Source organism: Gobio gobio (genome assembly GCF_949357685.1).
Source record: "Gobio gobio genome assembly, chromosome: 1".
Classification (NCBI taxonomy): domain Eukaryota; kingdom Metazoa; phylum Chordata; class Actinopteri; order Cypriniformes; family Gobionidae; genus Gobio; species Gobio gobio.
The window spans coordinates 814,057-833,801 of NC_137097.1; the positions used below are offsets into that span (position 1 = coordinate 814,057).

Genomic DNA, 19,745 nt, shown 5'->3' on the forward strand with positions numbered 1-19,745 from the left:
TTTGTATTAGCTTCCTGTCGCGATACAATGGGGATTTCATTCATTTGATGTTAAAACATGTTATATTTAGCATTTTAAATGGAGCTAATCACTACACCTGCTAGCAGTTATAATGTAAACATTCATTATTGATATAAAATAGCCAAAATCACATGAAAAATCACAAAAAACTATTCCGATTGGCGAATATTTTTTTGACACATGCTCTGATTATCACGAATTAACAGATACAATCACATGCAGTTTTAAGTAATAACAAGCCATGGCTCTCAAAGGATCTTAAAATTTGTCTGAATGAGAAAAGGGCTGCATTTTTGAGAGGAGAAAATGATGTAGTAAAGGAGAAAGAGAAGGAATTTAAACGTAAGGTTTTTACAGCAAAAATAGATTTTAAGAATAAGGTTGAACAAAGATTCTGTACAGGCAATGTAAGACAAGCATGGGAGGGATTAAACACAATAATGGGTAAGGAAGGGAAAAAACAAAGTGTTAAAGTGGCAGATTGTGGTAAATTTGTTAATGATTTAAACCTCTTCTATGGAAGATATGATGTGAGAGACCCAAAAATAGGCTGTAGTATTACCTGTGATCAGATTGGTAGCTATGAATATATACAGCTTTCTGAAGAAGAAGTAGCCAGATGTCTCTCTAAAATTAGACCAAACAAAGCCCCTGGGCCTGATGGACTCCAAGGAAGAGTGTTAAAGGTATGTTCTCAGCAGCTTAAAGGGGTTCTCACTCAGCTGTTTCAAATTTTGCTGAATTGTGGTGTTTTTCCAAATTCATGGAAGAAATCCACAATAATACCTGTGCCTAAAGTCTCTAGGGCTATAGCCCTTGGGGACTTTAGACCAGTGGCACTCACTCTACTCTTAGCTAAGTGTATGGAGAGAGTGGTCAGCACCCATCTTATGTTTTCTGTTGGGAATCAACTTGACCCCCTTCAATTTGCCTATAGGTCACACAGGGGCACAGAGGACGCAACTCTTACTCTTGTAAATCAAATAGCTAAACATTTGCAACAACCAAAGTCACTTGCTCGGGTTCTTTTTATTGATTTTACTTCTGCTTTTAATACTATGCAAACTGATATTCTTTAAGAACAACTTCAAAGGATGAATGTGAATGGTGGGCTCATTCACTGGATTAGAAGTTTCTTAACTGACCGCCCTCAGAGAGTCTTAATGAATGGGGTATACTCAGATGAGCTTGTTATAAATACTGGAGCACCACTAGGCTGTGTGTTGTCACCATTGTTGTTTTCAATTTATATAAATGATATGACTGTGCACAGCACCAATGTTAGTTTACTTAAATATTCTGATGACATGGCTCTGGTAGGACTTCTCACAGAAAATAATGCAGCACTTGGCTTATTTTAGCCAAGTCACTTTATTGCAGGATTGGTGTCAGACTGTTAAATTGGAAATTAATGTGACTAAAACAAAATAACTTATAATACAAACAAAACCAAGAGGGGCCAGTAACATCAACCCTGATGTACTTAACAGCCAGCCTGTGGAAGTAGTTGAAAATTTTAAGTACCTGGGTACAATCATTGACTGTACTTTAAGTTTTAATGTTAACTCTGAGAGTATTTTTAAGAGAGCTAATCAGCGATTGTTATTAGTTTCAGGGTAAGTCAGCATATTCTTGAGATGGCATATAGGGGCCTTGTAGAAAGTATTTTACAGTTTAATATAACAGCTTGGTATGGTAACCTGAATGTGAAAGATAAAAACAAGCTTTCTAAAATTGTTAATACGGCAGGGAAGGTGATTGGCAAGTCACAGAGGCAGCTTGGGGATGTATTTGATAAGGCGGTACTCAGGAAGGCCCGACAGATATCAACAGACACCTTACACCCACTAAACTCAGAGTTTGAATTGCTTCCATCTGGCCGTAGATTCAGGGTCCCAAGGGCGAGCAGGAACATCTATAAGAAATCTTTTATTCCCCATGCCATACAGGAACTTAATTTAAACTGAATTAAAAAAAATAAATAATTTATTGTGGACCGAAATCTATCTTATTTTAATCAGCTGCGCTGTTTTCCTTTTTCCATTTTCTGTTGTTGTATGTTGATGGTGGTAGTACTGTACTCTTGTTGGTGTCATTGATGTATTTCTGTTCGGAGAAGTCGAAGACAAATTTCCACTAAGGTGGACAATAAAGTCGAATGAATGAATTAATTAATTAATGAATGTCACACCGATCACAAGTTCAGTATGGAGTACCACAAGGCTCAGTGCTAGGACCGTTGCTCTTCACCCTGTACATGCTATCACTGGGAGATATCATTAGGAAGCATGCCGTTAGTTTTCATTGTTATGCTGACGATACTCAGCTCTATATTTCTTCACACCCTGAAGAAACTTACCAATTCACAAGATTAACGGAATGCATAGCTCATATAAAAAATTGGTTCAATATTAATATTATAAAGCCACGAGAAAATTTTTGGTGCGCCAAAAAAACCTAAATAACGACTTATATAGTGATAACCAATTTTAAAAGACTGCTTCATGAATATATAAGTCGTTATTAGTTTTTTTTTTTGGCGCACCAAAAATATTCTCGTCACTTTATAATATTAATATTGAACCACCGTACTCACATGGACTGATTTAAACAGTTTTTAGTACATTAATGGATCCTGAGAGTGTAAATTGTTTTGCTCTCTATGGAGGCCTCACTGAGCCTTCGGATTTCAAAACAAATATCTATCTTACGGGTGTAGAACGGCATGAGGGTTAGTAATAAATTACATTTTCATTTTTGGGTGAACTAACCCTTTAAAATACTCCATAATTTTTGGCCTCACAGACATGAACGATATGTCTTTACAAAGCTTAAAGTGTCTACTTTTATTTGTGTAGACTCACAATAAAAAATTATGTTGTGCTTTTCGCTAAATAAAGAAAACAAGCAAACAGGATGAACGCTCTCCCGTCTGTCTCCCTGTGATGTCCATTCTGAAATGCGTCTGAAAATGAGCTCAGAACTCAGAAAACTTGCCACACAGACTAACAAAATCTGCATCTGAACGAATTCAAGCAGTTCAACACTGACTGGACTGACTGGCTGTCAGGGAGACCGAATCCAGCTCCATCCCGAGAAAAGAGATCCTCTGTGTGGGGCAGAGTTTGCTCTTCTCCCAGTTGACCAGAAGCCCCAACTGGCTGAGGTGCCTGAGCACCATGTCCCTGTGTTCGCACAACTGCTCTCGCAACTGGGCAAGGATCAGCCAGCCATCGAGATAGTTGAGGATGCGAACACCACGCTCTCTCAAGGGAGCAATGGCCGCCTCCGCGACTTTCGTGAAGACACGGGGCGACAGGGACAGCCCGAAGGGTAGGACTCTGTACTGATATGCCCGTCCCTCGAACGCAAACCGCAGGAACGGCTTGTGTCGAGGGAGAATCGAGACATGAAAGTATGCGTCCTTCAGGTTGATCGCTGCAAGCCAATCTTGGGGACGGATGCACCTGAAGATGCGTTTTTGCGTTAGCATTCTGAACGGCAGCCTGTGAAGGGACCGGTTCAAGAACCGCAGATCCAGGATCGGCCGTAACACGCCACCTTTCTTGAGTACAATGAAGTACGGGCTGTAGAAGCCGGTCTTCATATCGGCTGTAGGGACCGGCTCTAACGCATCCTTCCCCAGTAGGACAGCGATCTCCGCCTGAAGCACAGAGGCATTCTCCTTCGACACGAAGGTGAAGTGAACGCCCCTGAACTTGGGGGGACGCCGAGTGAACTGAATCGCATAGCCGAGTCTGATGGTACGGATGAGCCAGTGAGGCGGGCTGGGGAGTGCTAGCCAGACCAACGGCACCACAGACGTACCTGCAGCGGGGCAGCGAAGTGGTATGCAGGGACCCGACTCGGACGGCCTGGTGGCGGCCCGAAGTGGGGTCTGAGTGTGCTGTGCAACACTTACCTGCTTCCGCTGAGGGGGTGTGCGAGTGTGGGAAGGCCGCTTGTGTGCGTCCCCACAGCCGGCACCCCCTGCTGGCGATTGGAGAGGCGCCTGAGGGTGACAAGGCATGGGAGCATCGAACAACGCCAAGCGCGCTCTCTTGGGGCCAAAGAGATTTTGGAAACTGCTCTTTTATTGAAAATTTGGTTGCAGAAATTAAAGGAGAAATAAGGATTCTCCCCTGGCCCTCCTCCGGGGAAGGAGTGGAGCTGCGGCCATCTCCAGGAGAGCAGTTTTCTCCATCTCTGGGCGGCCCGTCTCAGGGTCGCTTGCCACCTGGCTTGGCAGCGGCCTGAGCGAGCTGGATGTCTTTCCCACGGCCGGCTCCACGATGACACCCGGTTTGAGGCTGCTGCTGGGCTTTGGCAGGAGCGGAGGCGGCGGTGGGCGGACATCCTCGGCGACGTGCAGGCGGAGGCACGGAGGATGTACTTAATCACCTCCGTCTACATCTGGCCGGCAGAGAACTGCTGGGCAAAGCTCTCGACCGCGTCACCCAACAACCCGGCCATGGAGATGGATCCAGGAACTGAAATTTATCAGTCTCCCTCATTTCAGCCAGGTTGAGCCAGGGATGATGCTCCTGGACCACCAGGGTGGACATCGCCTGACCGAGGGAACAGGCAATGACTTTCCCGGAGGAGCTCTGGGTCAGGCCTACCCTCGTGCATGTCCATGAGTGCTTGGGCTTTGTGCACCTGAAGCAACGACATGGCATGCAAGGCAGACGCGGCCTGTCCGCAGGATCTGTAAGCCTTCACGGTCAGACTGGAAGAGAACTTACAGGCTTTGGACGGGAGACGTGGGTCACTGCGCCAGTTGGAAGCGGTTGCCGGACAAAGCTGCATTTTATTGCATGACATAAGTATTTGATACATCAGAAAAGCAGGACCTAATATTTGGTACAGAAACCTTTGTTTTTTAGCCCATCCCAGCCTTGTGCAGGTCTACAATTTTATCCCTGATGTCCTTACACAGCTCTCTGGTCTTGGCCATTGTGGAGAGGTTGGAGTCTGTTTGATTGAGTGTGTGGACAGGTGTCTTTTATACAGGTATGGAGTTACATTTAAATTTATGCATTTGGCAGACGCTTTTATCCAAAGCGACTTACAGTGCCCTAATTACAATCCCCCTGGAGCAACATGGAGTAAAGTGCCTTGCTCAAGGACATTAATACAGGTAATGAGTGGAGAACAGGATGGCTTCTTAAAGAAAAACTAACAGGTCTGTGAGAGCCGGAATTCTTACTGGTTGGTAGGTGATCAAATATTTATGGCATGCAATAAAATGCTAATTAATTATTTAAAAATCATACAATGTGATTTTCTGGATTTTTTTAGATTCCGTCTCTCACAGTTGAAGTGTACCTATGATAAAAATGACAGACTTCTACATGCTTTGTAAGTAGGAAAACCTGCAAAATCGGCAGTGTATCAAACACTTGTTCTCCCCACTGTATATAAAAGGTCATGGTAATATAAGAATATCCTGTAAGTTTCAGAGCTGAAAACTTCCTTGTAAGTCAAAGAAAACCTTTTATTGACACCAGGCCCAGCAAACGCTCGATCTCAGAATATGCCACAACTTGATGTCAACATGTGGTGAAACACGCCTCAAAAGAAGAAGAACCACCGCCTCAAAAGAAGAAGAACCACGCCTGATTCTGTAACCCCGCCCACCGACTCGTGCCACTAATATAACAGGCCTACATAGAGCAAAACTGCATCGAATTTCTAAGCAGTAAACATACCACATAAGCTTCATTCGGATTCCAATATTATAAAGTCATGGATGAACTTTATTTTTAATGAATATCCAGCTCACTTGGGGAAGACATGGGTTCGCCTGGTCCTTCATTTCATCACGGATTCGTAAACAAGAGGCTGGATTCGCAGATAGGATGAGATTACAAAATGTGTTTAAAGTCACTATTACTAAGGATAGTATGATTTCTGAATAATTTAAATGCAAGATATTTAAAGTGAACCTAAATATACTTGCAATAGTTCCACTTTAGCACAATCAAATACTGAAGTAAATCTTTAGTTGGACCTCAGCACTATTTATTGATAACGAAAGGACATTACGTACAAAATTACTTCCAATATTTGTAGTATATTTAGCATAAAATAAAAGTATTTTAAATACATTTTAGTATATGTATTTTTCACTAGGGATGTTTGATTGTATTGAACATTATGAGCTCACCTCAATAGCTGCTTCTCTCATAAACTGTTTGGCTGCTGGATGCCAGATCGCAGGAACTGTCAACACCCAGGTCACATCAGATGCAATGAACTTCATTCCAGATGTTTTCTCATTAATTTTTTTGAGTGCATGATCCTTCAAATATCGCAGACTCTCAGAAAAAACTGTCATTGCTTTCATCTGTTTTCCATTCACTGCAGTTAGCATCAAATCCAGGTGGATTTCCTTAACAGAAATACAGTCAAAATAATAATGAACAAAAATGTACCAGATCTTTCTAGAACACTAATGAATGATTCTATAATACTAGTATACTTAATAATAAAGTAAATACATACCTTATCATGGAGCTCCATTTTAAAATGTTCAAACAGATACTGTTGCTTTGCCTGCTGTTTTGTAGTTGACCGTGTGTATGTCATCATGGCATCATAACCAAACTCCAGGAACTTCTGATCTTCATCAAACAGAATGCAAGTGGGGGTTTTACAGGTTTTGCACCCATCAATTGTCTTCCAGCAAGGAATCCTAATTGGGTTTTGAAGCTGCTTTGTTTGAAAGCTGAAGGCATATCCACTGAATGATGTGCCAAAATCAATGGCTATATGAAGCATTGAACCTGTCATTGTTTTAGAACTCATTGTGCAGTGTGAACCAGTTTGCTTTAGTGCCGTTTACACTGCACTCTCTCTATTATAATCTCTCGGTTTACTTTCAGTTTTGTGAACCTGCCCACTTACAAAAAGGGGTGTAGTCACTGTGGGAATATAAAAACACAAAGTCCTAACTAAATGTTCATATTCACTTCCAGGCAGCAGTGACATTATAGAGCAAAGAAGAGCAGCACAACATTTTCTATATTTCTTTCATATTTCCTCTTTGAATTATATACATTCAAACATAATAGGATACCAAAATGAGGTAAGGTCAATAATATCTTACATTTCTTAAAACTCGTTCCTATCTATTAAAAAAAAGAAAGAAAAACAACTTGCAGTTTTGATTCTAAAGCATGTGCGATTTTATCAGATTACCACAGTTTAATTCAACCATTTTAAACTGACATGTTCAGATGCATTATAATAGCACATTAACTACAGATGAGATTTTACCAATATAATCTCTTAATATGCATACAGTCTCAATTATTTCACTCAATACAAAAATAATATTGAGGGGAATTGTAATGAATTTGCCTTTAAAATGATTGAGTACTGTATGTGTAAATATTCAGCTATTAAGTTCAGCTTAGTTTGTTCTCATCCGTCACGTGTTCTTTTGTTTGAACTCTTTTCTCTCTATGGTTAATACCATAATTAGTTTGTTGTTTTCAGCGGTGTATCGTTAATTGACATTATTTCTGTTGCTACTTAAGGTCTCTTTTGCGTTAGTGTCTGAGAAAGTTGGTTTAGTTCTGAGCCTGTTGTGGATTACTTTGTGAACTACCTTCAGCTTCCTCATATAAAAGTTATTTGTAGTAAGTCAGTCTGTCTACTACAACCATTGAATGTAGAATCATTTAGGTTATTTATACAGATTTAGTTTTTCTAAAAGAATTGAGTACTTTACATGCATAATGGAGTTACTGGAAAAATCTGTAACAAGTCAATGTGGCCCATAGGAACCTACTACAGCAACTGAGTTGAGAAAACATTTATGTGACTTATTGTTGTTGTTGTTTTTTTTAGTTTTTAGTTTTTTTAAAGAATTTATTGCTGTATGCATGTAAAAAGATCTTGGTAAAAGGTCACCTGTAGTAAATCAGTATGTTAAAATAAAATTAAGGTTATAGTGACTTTTTTTTTGTTACAAAATTTGTTTGTTGTGAATGCAGTGTTTGGTGATTTATTTATATAAAATATCAAATTCAGACAAAATTGACTATAAATTAAACAAATTTAGTATCGAGACGGCGCAAGCCTATATGTATACATTGTGAGCACCACATTTTGAAGATGTTGGTAAAAAAAAATGTTTTAACACTCAGCACAGCAGATTTACAGCAATGGATCATAATTAATTTAGGGAGGGGAGAAACATGTTTACATACAGTGTTTTAAGTGTTTATAATAAACAGTAAATATAAAAAAAGTGTATATATATATATATATATATATATATATATATATATATATATATATATATATATATATATATATATATATATATATATATATATATATATATATATATATATATTACTGAATTGCATTCCTATTGATTTATATCAAGCCAGGAGAAAATGAATCCTGTCAATCCCAGCTTGTACCACCACTGTCAACATGACAAGGACCAAAGGTATGAGTTAAATCTAAATCATCTAATTAAGTGAATTACAAACATATATGAACATTGAAACACTATATTTGTAATAATCAATAATATTGTTTGGCTGCAGAGACCAGCAAATGAAAGAACTTGGCCAGCTGTATGCAGAAGAAAGGTAAAAAGGAAAAAAAAAAAACTATTTTGTCATATTTGTCAACAATAATGCTTTAAAACTGTTCAGATGTTAGCATAACCTCATAACCAGTGGGACATCATTTATAAGTGAAACACCTGCCAGTCATATTTCTTTTGTATGTGTGGGGCGCCGGACAAATGTTCAAAAGCTCTCTGACCCCTCCATAGAGAGCAATTGAATTACCACTGTTAAGGCCCAGAAAGGTGCAGATGCAGGAGCTGGCCAATGGTGAGCCGGCGTTCTGCTGTAAATCTGGAAGATTTCATCAGAAATATCTTCATTTGTGTCTGAAGATGAATGAAGGTCTGATGGATTTGGGTGAGGAATCAATGACAGGATTTACATTTTTGGGTGAACTATCCTTTTAAATTGTATCTTTACAAAAAATCATTTCACAAGGTGGTCAGATGAAAAAACAAAATAGGTATCATGGAGCACAATGACTTGTGTAGATAGTACAATGGGTAGTTATACAATGGGCATGTCTCTTTTCAAATAAAATATGCACTTGAAAATTTTAAATATACACTTTAAGTGTAACTCTTTATGGAAGTTGTATTAAATGTACTATATAAAACTTGATTCACTGATGCATAAACAGTATTAAACGATTTAGAAAGAAAGTCTGAGTAAACTTGAATGATTAGCTACACATCAGGAATCACTGATCACAGATCAGGCATTAATGAACACTGTTACTCACTGTTTGTGGCAGTGCTGTCGAATCCAAATGGTAAAGTCTGTTTGTAAAGCCTGTGCTGACATCGCCACTGATAAACTGAATCCATTTTCTCCAAATTCTCTGGGTGGGCAAAGGAGAGGAAGGGGCGGTGACCGTTCCCCGTATGACGACATACAGGGAAGATTCCAGATCGGCTCGTCTGAGCTCTCATTTTCTCAAAGGCAGAGCAGGACAGCCAGAACTCGGTTTACACCTGTCAACATTTCTAGCCACTTGGGGACCATAGACAGGCTAGGGGAATTCATATTAATGTTAAAAAACCTCATACAATGAAAATGTCATGCCATGGGACCTTTAAACTGATTTGCTATCCTGTAGCTCCCTCTGGTGGACAACATTGTTATTCATCTTTAAATCACATTGCTGTAAAAGGCAGATTTTATATGAATGATTAGACCGCCCTTTTATAGAAAGAGCTGACCCTCTTCTTTAAAAAAAAAAAAAAAGTTTTATTCTAGCTTTATTCCTTTTTTATCAACACTTGAATATGGGTCAGTTTCGTAAAAAAAAGCAACATTTTGAACAAAAAGCTGAGAAAATCACGTTTTTGTGAAAGACAGCATCCAGATCCGATTCAGAGCGATGATCAAACACAGATGGAGTAGATGGAGTCCATCAACACCCCTAACGCTTGCACAGTCCTAGAGCTCGCCCTGGCTCCACATTTCATTCAGTAACATTAGATAGTTTTGATTTATATGACGATCTCGTTATTTTACATATGCATCTGCTTACATGCGATCGCTTGTTTTACTGTGTCTACCTCACCTGTGTTTTTATCAGGAGATTCAGTACTCATTCAGAAGATGCGTAATAGCACCCCTAGAGTCTAACAATGAAAACACAGAAACCCGGAAAATTTCATGATTGGCGGGGAAAGAGTTAAAAGACTGAACACAGAGGAAGACTATATATAAGGCAGTTTCGGACTGAGGTTTTGAAAATACCTGTGTTCGTGTGGACAGGGCCTATGTGAAAACATAAAAAAAATTAAGCATCTTTTAAAAAAAAGTTTTGTAATAGCCTACAACATCTCATATAGCTGTAGTTCTACAGGAAAGACTCGGGAGAATTATATCGACAATAGTGCATTTATTAATAGCTCAGCAAGCTAATAATATACAAAGTAATTTGGCGTAGGCCCCGTCCATAGGTATAATCCGAGGGTATCGGATCTGCAATTCCTGCCTGAAGACGAGGGCAGGGGCGCAGCCGACCCCAAGTAGGTGGAGTATGAATACACCGGGACGGGGCCCGCCAACCCCCAAAAGTTGGTAACTGAGTATACCCACTGGTCTAGAATCCTGGGGTTCCTGAAAAATTGAGAAGGAAGTTACTATGTGGTAGAATTAAGATGTGAAAAGATACGGCGTGCCTATAGCTTAATAGAAAAGAAAGACAATATATTTATTTATATTTGTATTTAGTTATTTTTTTTATATATATAAATATATATATATATATAAATATATATATATATATATATATATATATATATATATATATATATATATATATATATATATATATATATATATATATATATATATATATATTGCCAGTTCACTCCTAGGAAAACACAGAGACAAGGCCTCATTGGACCATGCAGACAGCCGCCTTGGCAAAAATAATAAAACTGGCCTCATTGGACCATACAGACAGCCGCCTTGGCAAAAATAATAAAACTGGCCTCATTGGACCATACAGACAGAGCCGCATTGGCTATAATAGAACGGCCGCATTGGACCACATATAGCAGGCCACCTAGGGCCGTACATAAACCACACAGACTCTGGCCTCATTGGACCACACGGCCTTTATAGACCACAGAGACAAGGCCTTGATGAGCCACACGGCCTTTATAGACCACAGAGACAAGGCCTTGATGAGCCACACGGCCTTTATAGACCACAGAGACAAGGCCTCTAAGCCACAACGGCCGCTAATGCCACGAAGAGACAAGGTAAGACTGGACTGCACGTGAACTAGAATTCACGTGCAGAACACTTTGCTAGAATTTTTGTTTTATTATTTTTTTTATTTTATTATAACACACAAAACCTATGCCCCAGGGGGCGACTGGCCACCATTAGCATCTTTTAAGGACAAGACCAAGCCACTAGTGCCACACATAGACAAACCACACAAGACTACGGCATCTAAGCCACATTAAACATATGCCCCAGAGGGGCCACTGGCCGATCAGGCATCTTTTTGAAGGACAAGACAAACATATGCCACAAGGCGCCAAGCCACACATGAACACAAGGCCCACGTGGCCACAAGGCCACACATAGACAGACATACTTGAATACAAGGCCACTAGGCCACATTTAACCATGCCATGAAGGCCACAAGACCACGAGACAAGGCCACATTAGGCTACACGGTCACAGTAGACCACACAGAACATAGAATATTTCCTAAACCATAATCCCGCACTTAGACGAGATGAACAGACAATGACCACTAAGCCACACGAAACGAGGCCATAAGGGCCGCAGCCTTGAAGGCAGAACATGGAACAAGGCAACATGTACCACGAGCCATGAGACCGACACAGAGACGAGGCCCGCCGGGCCACACTGAACAAGGCAGACTCCACACTCCAGGAAAGGTTTCTAAACACAGACTGGAGTATGTTTGCTTCTCAAGCCACCAGTGGCGCTCACACAGACATTGACTCCTACACCTCCTCAGTATTGGATCATATCAATACCACCATTGACAGTGTTACAACCCAGAAACAGATCACCACATACCCAAATCAGAAGCCTTGGATGAACAGGGAAGTACGACTCCTGCTGAAGTCACGCAATACTGCCTTCAGATCAGGAGATGAACAAGCCTACAGCGCATCCAGAGCAAACCTGAATAGGGGCATCAAAAAGGCCAAGCACTGCTACAAGTTAAAGATAGAGGGACACTTTTCCAACTCTGACCCTCGACGCATGTGGCAGGGCATTCAGGCCATCAGTGATTATAAACCCACCCACTCCACCCCCGCAGCCACTGATGTCAACTTCCTGAACGAGCTAAATCACTTTTATGCTCGTTTTGAAAGAGACAACAGAGAAACTGCCACCAAGCTCAAACCCTCAGATGACCACCCACCAATCACACTCTCCTCTACAGATGTCTGCAAGGCACTGAGCCGGATCAGCGCGCACAAGGCTGCTGGACCAGACAACATCCCTGGTCGTGTTCTCAGGGCATGTGCGGAGCAGCTCGCTGGGGTTTTTACAGACATTTTCAACCTGTCTCTCGCCCAAGCAGCTGTACCATCATGCTTTAAACGCACTTCCATTGTGCCAGTGCCGAAACACTCCAGCCCGAGGTGCCCTAATGACTACCGCCCTGTAGCACTCACGCCCATCGTCATGAAGTGCTTTGAGCGGCTGGTCCTGGAACACCTAAAAGACTCTATACCATCCACATTGGACTCACACCAGTTTGCCTATCGCAGCAATAGGAGCACAGAGGATGCAGTTTCCATGGCACTGCACTCTGTGCTCACCCATCTGGACAGTAAAAACACCTATGCACGCATGCTGTTTGTTGACTTCAGCTCAGCATTCAACACTGTCATCCCATCCAAGTTAATTGCCAAACTTGGAGACCTGGGCATCAACACTTCAATGTGTAACTGGATTTTGGACTTCCTAACTGACAGACCACAGAATGTTCGATCAGGATCCACCTGCTCCACGTCCATCACACTCAACACTGGTGTACCACAGGGCTGTGTGCTAAGTCCGTTTCTCTACTCCCTCTTCACCTCTGACTGCAAGCCTGTGTATGGATCTAATTCCATCGTCAAGTTTGCGGACGACACTACGGTGATTGGTCTCATCAGCAACAACGATGAGACTGCCTATAGGGAGGAGATCCAGCACCTGGCCACATGGTGCACTGAAAATAACCTGAAATAAAAAAAAGAAGTGATTTCTAAATTTACTTTGACTTGTATTTCATTGCAGACAATATGAACACAAAATATTTCATGTTTTGTCTGGTCAACTTCATGTCATTTGTAAATATGCATCCTTTCCTGTCATTCAGACCTGCAACACATTTAAAAAAAAGTTGGGACAGGAGCAATTTAGGGCTAGTAATGAGGTAAAATGGTTAAATAATGATGTGATTTGAAACAGGTGATGTCAACAGGTGATTGTAATTATGATTTGGTACAAAAGCAGCATCCAAGAAAGGTCTAATCCTTTAGGAGCAAAGATGGGCAGAGGATCCCCAGTTTGCCAACAAATACGTGAGAAAATTATTGAAATGTTTAAAAACAATGTTCCTCAAAGAAAGATAGGAAGAGATTTGGATATTTCACATTCAACAGTGCATAACATAATTAAAAGATTCAAGGAATCTGGAGGAATTTCAGTGCGTAAAGGACAAGGGCGCAAGCCTAAGCTGAACAACCGTGATCTCCGATCCCTCAGGCGGCACTGCATCAAGAATCGTCATTCATCTAGAAGCGATATCACCACATGGGCTCAGGACTACTTTGGCAAACCTTTGTCAAGTACCACAATACGTAGTTACATCCACAAATGCCAGTTAAAACTGTACTGTGCCAAAAGGAAGTCCTATGTTAACAGTGTCCAGAAGCGCCGTCGACTTCTCTGGGCTCGGAGGCATCTGGGATGGACCATCACACAGTGGAAACGTGTACTGTGGTCAGATGAATCAGTATTTCAGGTATTTTTTGGGAGAAATGAACGCCGTGTGCTCCGGACCAAAGAAGAAAAGGATAATCCAGACTGTTACCAGCAACAAGTCCAAAAGCCAGGGTCTGTCATGGTATGGGGTTGTGTCAGTGCCCTTGGCAAAGGTAACTTGCACTTCTGTGAAGGCACCATTAATGCTGAAAAGTACATAGAGATTTTGGAGCATAATATGCTGCCTTCAAGAAGACATCTTTTCCAGGGACGTCCATGCATATTTCAACAAGACAATGCAAAACCACATTCTGCACACATTACAAAGTCCTGGCTGCGGAGGAAGAGGGTACGGGTACTTGACTGGCGTGCCTGCAGTCCCGACCTGTCTCCAATAGAGAATGTGTGGCGCATTTTGAAATGCAAAATGCGACAATGAAAGAGACAACAGAGAAACTGCCACCAAGCTCAAACCCTCAGCTGACCCACCTATCACACTCTCCACCACAGATGTCTGCAAGGCACTGAGCCGGATCAGCGCACACAAGGCTGCTGGACCAGACAACATCCCTGGTCGTGTTCTCAGGGCATGTGCGGAGCAGCTCGCTGGGGTTTTTACAGACATTTTCAACCTGTCTCTTGCCCAAGCAGCTGTACTTTCATGCTTTAAACGCACTTCCATTGTGCCAGTGCCAAAACACTCTAACCTGAGGTGCCCTAATGACTACCGCCCTGTAGCACTCACACCCATCGTCATGAAGTGCTTTGAGCGGCTGGTCCTGGAACACCTAAAAGACTCTCTACCATCCACATTGGACTCACACCAGTTTGCCTACCGCAGCAATAGGAGCACAGAGGATGCCGTTTCCATGGCACTGCACTCTGTGCTCACTCACCTGGACAATAAAAACACTTACGCACGTATGCTGTTTGTTGACTTCAGCTCAGCATTCAACACTGTCCTCCCATCCAAGTTAATTGCCAAACTTGGAGACCTGGGCATCAACACTTCAATGTGTAACTGGATTTTGGACTTCCTAACTGACAGACCCCAGAATGTTCGTTCAGGATTCACCTGTTCCACATCCATCACTCTTAACACTGGTGTACCACAGGGCTGTGTGCTAAGCCCGTTTCTCTACTCCCTCTTCACCGCCGACTGCAAGCCTGTGTATGGATCTAATTATATCAAGTTTGCGGACGACACAACGGTGATTGGTCTCATCAGCAACAACGATGAGATTGCCTATAGGGAGGAGATCCAGCACCTGGCCACATGGTGCACCGAAAATAACCTGCTCCTCAACACCACCAAAACGAAGGAGCTCATCGTGGACTTCAGGAAGGAGTAAAGAGGCACACACGACACCATCCACATCAATGAAATGGCTGTTGAACGTGTCTCCAGTTTCAAGTACCTGGGGATCCACATCTCGGCGGACATGTCGTGGATGACCAACACCTCCAGCCTGGTCAAGAAGGCTCACCAGCGCCTCTTCTTCCTGAGGACACTGAGGAAGAATCAGCTCTCCTCGGCTATCCTGGTGAAGTTCTATCGCTGCGCGATAGAAAGCATCCTGACCAACTGTGTGGCAGTATGGTATGGAAGCTGCTCTGTTGCGGAGCGCAAGGCACTGCAGCGGGTGGTGAAAACTGCCCAGCGCATCACAGGGACTCCACTACCTGCCATCGAGCACACCCAGAGGAAACGCTGTCTGCATCGAGCTCGCAGCAACCTCAAGGACTCCTCTCACCCAGCCCACAGACTGTTTTCTCTCCTGCCCTACGGCAGGCGTTTCAGGATCCACCGGACCAGGACCAGCAGACTAAAGAACAGTTTTTTCCCCAGAGCTGTCTCTTTACTGAACTCTAACCCCCGTTGATCCACTCCCCTCATATACTGATATCTCTCCTACCTCACATCCGCCTTCACTTTGTTATTTGCACTACCGACTGTTTATTACAGTCACAACCGACTGTTTATTACAGTTTATTACAGTGTTTACTTATTCATTTTGCACTACCATACCTTAACCTTATTATGCTCATTTGCACTGCCGACTGTTATTTACAGTACCTACTGTTTACATTTGCATTTTGCACCGTACTTCTAACTGTAATATGCAATCACTTTCCACTGCACTTTTACACTTTTTTTTTTTCCGGATAGCTTCTGTCCATAATTTATTGCACTACCTTAATCCACTGCCATATTCCTCATTTTAGCCTAACATATCATTGTATACCTCTATCTGTAAAATTCTGTTTATAGTAATAGCCATCTGTATATTATATTACATATCCACCTGTAAATTCTGTTAATAGTAATAACCATCTGTATATTATTCACTGTACATATTCACCTGTAAATTCTGTTTATAGTAATAACCATCTCTCTATTTATAGATATATTTAAATATTCTCAGTACATATCCATGTCCTGCACTTATGCAAACGTTGTATATCCTGCACTTGCTGCTATTGCACTTCTGGTTAGACCTAAACTGCATTTCGTTGCCTTGTACTTGTACTTGTGTAATGACAATAAAGTTGAATCTAATCTAATCTAATCTAATCTAATCTAATGTGACAGAAGGACCATGTTTTGCATCATATCAAAACAGAGGGTCACATGACCTTCAGCATCCCTGCCTAACAGGTCATAAAACATGCATGCTCTGCGATGATGCAAGATGAATGATGCAGATTCCATTCTCTTCTCTGTCTCAGTTAGGTTTGGATCTGTAATCCGGATCTTGTACTTGGCACAATCAGAGCATGCATCTGTAGCTGGGTGACCGAAGCCAAGATTGAAATCCTTGGAGAACACAGAGTAATAGAGGGAGTAGCTGGTCTGAGCATGGTTCTGAGCCTCAAAGAGCTCATGCATCTTGTGCACATTCAGGTCACTGGGGATATACTTGCGGCCTGGTGCTCCTCTCCGCCCATAATGGCTGTCCTTGCAGGTAAAAGACTGGATGTGCTCAACAATGAGTTGGCTTCTCCTGTTGTGCTCCTCACTGTGCCGTGCACCACCTACTCTCTCTGGGCGAGTCTCAGCATAATATTTAGCCACCCGTGACACACGGTCTTTGCTGATGCCTGTGAAAGTAAATTGTTTAGATTGAAATTAAAAGAATTACACACAACTAACTTGTTATTACATACTCTATAAAACAGATTATTAAAGGGGTGGTTCCGTTTTTTTCTAGGCTTGGTTGTGTTTATATGGCGCAGTATAACATGTCTTAATACTTCTTTAAACACCATATTTTTCTTATATTTTAACTTTATTCCACATCGCTGTCTACACTGTCATTTGAACGGCCCGTTTGCTTCCTGCTTCTATGAAGCCCATCCCTCCGAAAAACGCAATGGTCTTTGATTGGTTAGATGGCCAAATGTAGTTTGTAGTTCTGCAACAGCTCTCTCTCTTTCGTAATGACTGCGACGTGGCCTCGCCCACTTTGTTGAGTGTTCGCGGGGGCAGTGTTTATGTTAATAGCAAGGGTTTATTATGTCATCAACCTGGGAAGAAGCTTGTTGTAGTCCAAACTGGCCGTTTTTGTAGGCAATAAACTGCCATAACTTTAAAAGACAATATCTCAGTTTGCATTGAACTTTCAGCGCTGTAACTTTGCAGATACTGTTTATGCTCAAGCAGCAACATTACACACTAACTAAAGTTAAAAAAGTGAAATCACATGCAACCACCCCTTTAAAATGTAATACCCAAAACATTGTTTCATTTGATTACTTTGAAATGGAGATATTGCTAATTATTCTACATTAACTGAATGTATGCTTTACTATATCTCTTTACATAAATATTATTTTCTACTTAAAAATATAATTTCGTTATTTTACTAACCCAACTTATGACTCCGCACTTTCTATATAGGTTGCACGTGAGGGGAAAAAAGTAGCTTTCTTCCACTAAAGAAGAGTTGTGTACTTTTGAGCACTTATTATTTTATATCTCTTTACATACATTTTTTTCTACTTAAAAACTATAATTTCCTCTTTTTTTTTCTAACCCAACTAACGTAACTTACTCATCCGCGCTTTCTATATAGGTTGCACGTGAGGGAAAAGATTCCACTTAAGAAGAGTAGTGCACTTTTAAGCACTTCTTATTTTAATATACCTCTTTACATAAATATTTTTTTAATTCTGAAATGAAAATTGTACTCACCAAACACTTCAATGAAGGTCGCCTTGCAAACGGCACCTTCTCCAGGAGACTGCTACGAAAAAGACTGTACTTGACTGATATTTTCCGGTCTTTTCGTTTGCTTACGTCCAGGACTTTCAGACGTTGCCTTTTCACTTGCATTATGTCCAGGAGATGAAGTATGGCCCTGTCCTGGTCAACCTTGTTTGGTCTTTCTTCAGAGTACCACATCGAACGCTCACCGAATTCTGATTGGTCGAGAGGACATATCGCATTTAGACTAAAAATAGGTTTGGCGCTTGAAGCAGTTTGGAAAAAAACTGCATCTTGCAGTACATTTTAAACAAGGAAATATAGCGATTTGGCATTAAACATTTATGGAGCAGACAATAGGTTCAGTACACAGCAAAATGCCATGATAAACTCTTTTTTTTTATTTGCCGTTTATCGCGTTTTGGAAAAGAGCTCTTCATATATATATACAACCCCAAATCAGAAAAAGTTGGGACAGTATGGAAAACGCAAATTAAAAAAAAGAAGTGATTTCTAAATTTACTTTGACTTGTATTTCATTGCAGACAATATGAACACAAAATATTTCATGTTTTGTCTGGTCAACTTCATGTCATTTGTAAATATGCATCCTTTCCTGTCATTGAGACCTGCAACACATTTCAAAAAAAGTTGGGACAGGAGCAATTTAGGGCTAGTAATGAGGTAAAATGGTTAAATAATGATGTGATTTGAAACAGGTGATGTCAACAGGTGATTGTAATTATGATTTGGTACAAAAGCAGCATCCAAGAAAGGTCTAATCCTTTAGGAGCAAAGATGGGCCGAGGATTGCCAGTTTGCCAACAAATACGTGAGAAAATTATTGAAATGTTTAAAAACAATGTTCCTCAAAGAAAGATAGGAAGAGATTTGGATATTTCACATTCAACAGTGCATAACATAATTAAAAGATTCAGGGAATTTCAGTGCGTAAAGGACAAGGGCGCAAGCCTAAGCTGAACAACCGTGATCTCCGATCCCTCAGGCGGCACTGCATCAAGAATTGTCATTCATCTATAAACGATATCATCACATGGGTTCAGGACTACTTTGGCAAACCTTTGTCAAGTACTACAATACGTAGTTACATCCACAAATGCCAGTTAAAACTGTACTGTGCCAAAAGGAAGCCCTATGTTAACAGTGTCCAGTGTTCAGGTATTTTTTCGGAGGAATGGACGCCGTGTGCTCCGGACCAAAGAAGAAAAGGATCATCCAGACTGTTACCAGCAACAAGTCCAAAAGCCAGGGTCTGTCATGGTATGGGGTTGTGTCAGTGCCCTTGGCAAAGGTAACTTGCACTTCTGTGAAGGCACCATTAATGCTGAAAAGTACATAGAGATTTTGGAGCATAATATGCTGCCTTCAAGAAGACATCTTTTCCAGGGACGTCCATGCATATTTCAACAAGACAATGCAAAACCACATTCTGCACACATTACAAAGTCCTG

The 19,745-nt window shown here is 41.3% G+C and overlaps 2 protein-coding genes across 2 annotated transcripts in view; one reads left to right on the plus strand and one right to left on the minus strand.

Annotated features, from left to right (window-relative positions):
* Window positions 1–6,873, minus strand: part of LOC307127900 (heat shock 70 kDa protein 12A-like) — a 43,246-nt gene extending 36,373 nt beyond the window's left edge. Inside the window, exons 1-2 of the mRNA XM_079819403.1 lie at window positions 6,529–6,873; window positions 6,191–6,415 (exon numbers count right to left, since the gene is read on the minus strand). Of these exons, the coding sequence (XP_079675529.1) occupies window positions 6,191–6,415; window positions 6,529–6,831 (528 nt within the window). The 5' untranslated portion in view covers window positions 6,832–6,873. The remainder of the gene's footprint in view (window positions 1–6,190; window positions 6,416–6,528) is intronic.
* Window positions 6,874–6,987: 114 nt separating this feature from the next.
* The window catches only part of LOC307127911 (uncharacterized protein), a 108,618-nt gene continuing 95,860 nt past the window's right edge, over window positions 6,988–19,745 (plus strand). Inside the window, exons 1-3 of the mRNA XM_079819412.1 lie at window positions 6,988–7,111; window positions 8,423–8,488; window positions 8,589–8,633. Of these exons, the coding sequence (XP_079675538.1) occupies window positions 7,107–7,111; window positions 8,423–8,488; window positions 8,589–8,633 (116 nt within the window). The 5' untranslated portion in view covers window positions 6,988–7,106. The remainder of the gene's footprint in view (window positions 7,112–8,422; window positions 8,489–8,588; window positions 8,634–19,745) is intronic.